The 6,993-nt window shown below is 31.0% G+C and overlaps 1 protein-coding gene across 1 annotated transcript; it reads right to left on the minus strand.

Annotated features, from left to right (window-relative positions):
- Positions 1 to 1,454: 1,454 nt before the first annotated feature.
- LOC119644168 (innexin inx1-like) lies at positions 1,455 to 6,076 on the minus strand. Its single transcript, XM_038043692.1, has 4 exons — positions 5,947 to 6,076; positions 2,227 to 2,382; positions 1,808 to 2,160; positions 1,455 to 1,710 (listed from the first exon to the last, which is right to left on the minus strand). Exons 2-4 carry the CDS (start codon positions 2,326 to 2,328, stop codon positions 1,497 to 1,499), a joined length of 669 nt encoding a protein of 222 aa, XP_037899620.1. The 5' UTR covers positions 2,329 to 2,382; positions 5,947 to 6,076; the 3' UTR covers positions 1,455 to 1,496.
- Positions 6,077 to 6,993: the final 917 nt, after the last annotated feature.

Raw genomic sequence — 6,993 nt, forward strand, 5'->3', positions numbered from 1 at the left:
AATTCGTTTGTCTCGAAACATAATTTTCAAAACTGCAAACAATGCAACTTACATCATTTTTCAATCTGGTTCTGATTCAAGTCTTTTACAATACATCTTTCAAATAACATTAATTTATCAAATAACTTGGAATTAATTTTTTCTTACAGTCTTGTATAGCTTGAGATCTCCTGGAGATATTTTCGAAATCCTATGACCTCTCGATGTTCGTCAGTTCGAAAACGGTTCTAAATGGTTGACTAATCCATCCGAAATCGATTATGCGCTAGAATAAATGGAAAATAAGTTGTAAGTAAGCCGGGATAACGACAATTGTTATGAACATGCAAGTGGCTCTGGTGAATATTTCGTCTATTAGCTTTTCAGATATCAGATATATCAAGGGGATCGATTGTTATAGAAGAAAATTAAACAAAAAATAAAAAAAAAATTATCAATTCTTCTTCTTTGAGGTTGTTTTAGTTTCTTCTGCATTGGGCGCGTAGATGACGATCATTTTCTAAACTCATATCTCTTACTCGGTCAAGGAATGTTTGAGTCGAATTCATTTATTACGTTCCTATCTTTATTTTTAACGACAAATTTGATAGGTTTTTTTGCTGAAAGCCATATACTTGAGGGGAAGCTTTAGATAAAAGGAAACAAAAGGTTTTTAAATCTATCTAAAAATATTGCTTTATTCGAATTTTTATTTGTATTATGTGTTTGTATATAAATATATTAATAAACATATATAAAATATATAAAATTTTCTTTCTCATTCATAATCATATATATATACGTATATATATATGTACTTGTTATATATATATATGTATATCTTGGGACGAACATATTGATGTGCAAACGAATCTGTAATCAAATCGTTTTCATATAAATTATAAATGATTTCTAAATGATTTCAGTTAAAAAGAGCTTCAATGGAAGAAGCGAAGAAACAAAGACAATTTACATACATATAAAATATATATTTAGGATTTAGCTAAGTTAAAAAAAAAAAAAAAAAAATGAAAAGAAAAATAAAAATAAAAGAGTATTAATACACATACACACATGCATACGATTGAAAGCTTCAAAGATGATAATGAACTAAAAGCTTTCCATTTAAACAGAATGATAGTAGAAAATACTAATTAAATTAATCGATTTAATTAAATTACATTAAATTTAATTAAATTAAATAAAATTAAAAAAAAAAATTCAAATTGTGATCATTGCAGTGCTAGTACATATGCATATGTATACAAGCATTATATATATAATTAATTCATAATGTTTTGCGAGTTGGGGTCATTTGATTGGATATATATATATATATACATACATTTATATATATGTATTTATATATATATGGGAAGCCTGAAGCCTGAAGTATTCGTAAAAAAATTCATTTGTTTGTTGGTTTTCTTCATCACAGAACTATGTTCACTCACATAGCATTATGGAATTCGTAATTTTTTGCTTTTTGGAAGGGATAGGGACTATAGTTGTAGGTATTATTTATTAGCAGATGGTTCCAAATCTTTGGAGAATTCATTCATAACCTCTTTGTAAATCATAGGATCAAGATTGCAGCCCAACATATAAATTAGCCACCAATCACCGATATCTAGTCTTTCCGATAAGATGCGGCAAGTCTCCAAGCTTATCATACGATTACGAGCATGTAATAAACGTGGCCGAAAATTGGGCAATAAAATAATAACAGCTCTGCAAATAAATGAATAAATAAATAAATACACACACACACACACATGTCTTTATCATAAATTGTTTTTCTTTTCCTTTCATAGAATGTACAACTTACCGGAAAATGATTAATCCCGCCAATAAGAATAATAATATCATATACCAAAACCATATAAAGACATAAGTTTTCTCATTGACAATATTTAACGGCAGTATACATAGGGAATCGTGTTTTTGCAGTGAACCGGATGAGCCATATTTATGAAAGATGCACTTAGTGACACGTGGAAACACGTAAACCATTGGATCGAAACGCTGCTCCTGTGGCACATCGGATAATTGCATAATACGGGTACCGTATGATAAGAATTCGCCATCGAAGAAACGATTCATTATATACATTTGCACGATAATGTTAACGAAGCATAACACCTCGCATAACCAGTACCGTAAAGCATACATTTTATGACGCTATATATTATTGGAAATGTTTTTGATTATTAAAAAAATAGGATTAAACTTGATGACTGCATTTACCTTAATATGTTTACTTAGGTAATCCAGTAGAGCTTCTTTCTTGGCATATTTCTCTTCTGTTGTACAAATTGTTATATTGAGACCCATAACGATCATACGCATCAGACCGCCTTCAAATTTATCCCAGAGAAATTTCGGCGTATAACAAGCTATAGCCTAAAAATAGGCAGCACTTAATTATGAGTTTAATTCAAAAGCAAAAAAAAGACAAAAAGAAAAGCACACACGCACACATTGATATTTATTTATACGGTTCATCAACAAAGATCATCATTCACTTGGTGTCACTATACAATATTATCATTGATTTCTTTAGCCCATCATATCGTCCAATAACATAAACGCAACGTATTCTGTGTGTGTGTGCGTGTGTATATGTGGATTAGAAAGCAAAAAATAATTTTTAAATTTATTGTTTATATGTATCACTCGAGGAATTAAATACATATTAAAGCTGGAATTACGTTTATTACATCGCTCAATAAGTTCGTAGAATGGCTATTGACCCAGCCATATGATTTTCTAAGTTAGATATAACGTTCCAATGAAATGTTTGAAAGTTTCATGACAGGCCAACCATTAGTTTATTAGCTACAGTTATTTAATGGGTGTGTGTTATGCTACATATATACGAAATTAAAATTTTTTCATTATTCAATAAAACTAAAACTGTTATCTTATGAACTTATCGGGTGATGTCTAATATAATTTTTATCGAAGGATAATACACTTCTACAAACACTTTTTTTGTAAGCATGGATTTAAATTGCGTTGGTCGAGCTTTCCTCTATGGTGCGCTAATGCCAATTACAATTATTAGGGTAAGTTGCAATGTACGCTCGTTCTTCGGTCACTGAGATTCGTTGAGCTGTCGATAAGCAATTATTATAAGCAAATAATGCAAGCAAGAAAGTTGTATTTAGCTGGGGCCGAATCTCGCATAACCACCTGAGATAAAATTTTGCCTTTCACCTTTCACTTCACTAAAAGGTCTCATTAAGAAAAATTAATCCATCACGTGGTGACGTCCATCGTAATTAGTTTAGAATCAACGCACTCATCTTGTAGCCTTCTATTCTAGAAGCCCTTCTATTTGATGACCGTACCACTAGTATTACTAAGAAAAAATTAATTCACCAAAACGCGTTGTCTGCCATATTAGTTTTCCAATTTATGAATTTTTGTATGAATAGCAGACCTTTACTTGAGGAATATACGAAATAGTTTCCAACATTATCTCTCGTTTACCTTATGAGTAAAAAGCAGGAAACGTCAAAGGAAAAGCATTGAAAATAAAAAAAAAATTTTGTCACTTGGGGCTTGGTGGATTTCTTCCCAGACGATCTCGGGCGACCAAAGCGTTCAGCATCGTGGGTATCAAGACGATTTTCTTTAAAAGAGTCGTCATAAATTGTTTCAAATTATCTCTCTAAAAAGTAATAGTTTAATCTATATACGGAACTTGTGTTTTTCCACTGTTTTGAAAATTACAAGAGCAGCGTAACTAAAATCATTGCAACCTGTAAATTAATTGTGAGAATATTGTGAAATTTTGACATGTTTCGTTTGACGGTGCTGATGCTATCTAAAAAATCATATGGGTCTCTCAACAGTGTAGAAATATATTTGCCAGACCGGAGACTTATTGAGTGATATGTTAGTTTAGAAAAAAAGCAAAAAAATTAACTTCACAGTCATAATGGCGAACGAACAAAGTATAGAAAAACGCCTGAAGACATGGATAGATACTATACTCTCAACAGTGTAGAAATATATTTGCCAGACCGGAGACTTATTGAGTGATATGTTAGTTTAGAAAAAAAGCAAAAAAATTAACTTCACAGTCATAATGACGAACGAACAAAGTATAGAAAAACGCCTGAAGACATGGATAGATACTATATATCTACCGCGTGCATTTTAAATACCAACTGAGAGAGTGTGCCCTGAATCACTTAGAAGGTTGAAAATGTTCTTGTTTTAAAAACATTTTTATGTACATGACAGCGAATGCGTTTGTCATTCTTTATATATAATATGTAAAATATATATATATATATATATATATGTATATAAAACACAATATAACATAATAAAAGGCAAAAGCACAAAACTCTAATTAAACTCAATTGAGATAGAATTGAAACTATTTCAGCGTACAATAAAGACCAATGTGGAGTTCGTTAAGCTAAGCTCAAAAAAAAAAAAAAAAAAAAAATTACGACAAAACGCTATACGCGTATGCATATAATTTAATTGCTCTTGTCTCGCCATGTTTATGTGCCTGTGGCTGTGTGTGCACGTGTGTGCGTGTGTATGTTCATAATTTCAATTTACAAAATTATCAGTAAAAAAAGAAATTTCTAACGTTGGGTAACAAAAAAGACTTAAAAAATAAGTAAAAAACACTAAAAGCTGATAGTATGAGACGACATATTTGGCATTGCGAGATCGTCTCTAAAAAGCATGTTTTACACTAAAAATCATACGATTTCAGAAATTTTTGGCTGCAACATCAAATTTGATTTGAATTTGATTTACTAATGAAATTTTTGGACTCTCATCTGATATTATTAAATAAATCTTTCGTGATCAAAGTTGAAAGTGTCTTGTTTTGATTTTTCGGAAGACTTCCTCCGCGTGCGCACCGCGTACCATCGCAATCATAATAATAATAATCATCATAATCGGCATTCTATGAAGCGTTCTTTCCTTCAATCAGATTTGAAAAGTTGACAATGCTTGTAGGTTTACGGAGACGATATTCAATATGAGATCAGATCCAATTTTGGCAATTAAATTCTCCCAATTATTATTACTTTTTTTGCACGATTTTTTTTGAAAATATTTACAATTTTTTTCATTTTACACGATTTTTTCAAGTTGCGGAAAATATCCCCAAAATTACCATAGGTCGTAGGGTATTCTTTAATATGATTTTTTTTTTGCATGGTTTTCTAAGAAAAGTATGTATCGTGTAAAAAAATGTTGAGTGTATGTTAAGAATTCCCCATTTAAAGGACATTTAAAAGGTGATTGTAGTTAATAACGAAGAAGAAGTTTGAAGCAACCAAAGCGACTCGAATAAAATAAGGTACACAGTTCAATGAAAGAAGTGAATATAGTGGTTAACGCGAATATGATCATTGTCGCACTACCCATTATGTTGTAAAATTTATCTTTCGCGTATTATCGTTAAAAAGTGGATCGACTATAAAGTAATATCAAGTATTGGGGAAACAGTCGCAGCATATAATGAGAGCAAATACTTTCAGTAAACTAATGCAGCAACGAATTCACCAAACAGGCCACCTCTTACCACAGCGTGCCCAATATAAGGACTGAATCTTACTTTCCATTTAAATGAAAATTTTCTGAAAAAGATTTTTTTTTATTTTTTTTTATTTATAGTCACTTTTATGCTTTGTTACTTTCTGACACGGTTTAATGAATGTTTGACATTATTCTGGACGCACATGTTTGCAAATAAGCATACAATACACATACACGTACACACATCCATTTAAGGTTTGCGTTTATGCGAATCAGATGATATGCGGTTCTGACCATAATTGTAGTTTACAGACTCATAATTAAACTTGTTACCATGAATTTATTTATGTTTGTTTAAAAGTTGCAATTTTGTTGTCTTCTTTTCTTTTGCTAAGGCAATAAAAACGAATGTGTAGTTCGCATAAATGCATATAAATGAAAATTTACCTGGAAGAAGAGTACAAAGCAAACCCATTGATAGTAGGTATAATATTTTTTGGCATCTTCTTCGTCGAAATCATTAGCTACACCAGGATGTGCTACTTCACGACCAACCTAAAAGAGTAAGAAAACCAAAAGGAAAAAAATAAATAAATAAATAAATAAATAAAATAAGCAGCAGTTTGCTAAGCTTGCTCTAAAAATTTTTTATCCTTTTAAAAAAGAAGTAAAAATTAAAAATAACAAGTAAGAATATCATACTTGGATAAAGGCGAACATTAGTTACCCTACACCGCAGTTCATCGCATACAGCTATTCAGTCATTTCGGTGATAAGACGCCAAAAATTACACATCAATTTCATGCAAAGACTTAGTTCCCATGAGAGCCCCCATATTGGAGAATGAACAAGACATTACATGACATGATTCAAATTTAGCAAACTTAACTTACTTCCCAAGAAATGTTAATATTTTTCATTTTTCGTCATAAAAAAAATTAAAAATTACACTTTATTTCCATTTAATAGCTTGCCTTCCATGATAACAACTTTATACGTTAGAGTCTAAAAAATAGACCGATGCGATCCAAATTCGTTACTGCTAATTTTTTTTATTAAATTACTGCTATGGTCCAAATTTAATCGTAAACGCATAAAAATTAAAAACATTTTGCTGAAGGGCTTACTATTCATGAAAAATTTTATGTGAAAGTGAGGCCTCATGTGGGTCAAACTTGGTCCGCCTATTTTTTATGTCAAATTACTTTCAGGAAGAAGTTTTCATCACAAAACATTAACAATCAGGTATATAAGGGTTTGCATTTCCCCAGAATCCTTATGTGCAGTGGTATCCAAAAAATAGTAATCTACTTAATCTAAATTCGGTAAGGTTGGCTTTTTGGTAATATACCTTTGTGAACCAATTTTCACCATGAAATTTGGAAAATTACATCTTCTTATCGTATAAGCATTCAATTTTCGCAGAGGCAATTATACGGGAAGGCATTCAAAATATTACCGTGGCGGAACCTAATGTTTGATACAAATTTAGAA

The sequence above is a fragment of the Glossina fuscipes genome, unplaced genomic scaffold, assembly GCF_014805625.2.
Source record: "Glossina fuscipes isolate IAEA_lab_2018 unplaced genomic scaffold, Yale_Gfus_2 93962, whole genome shotgun sequence".
NCBI lineage: Eukaryota > Metazoa > Arthropoda > Insecta > Diptera > Glossinidae > Glossina > Glossina fuscipes.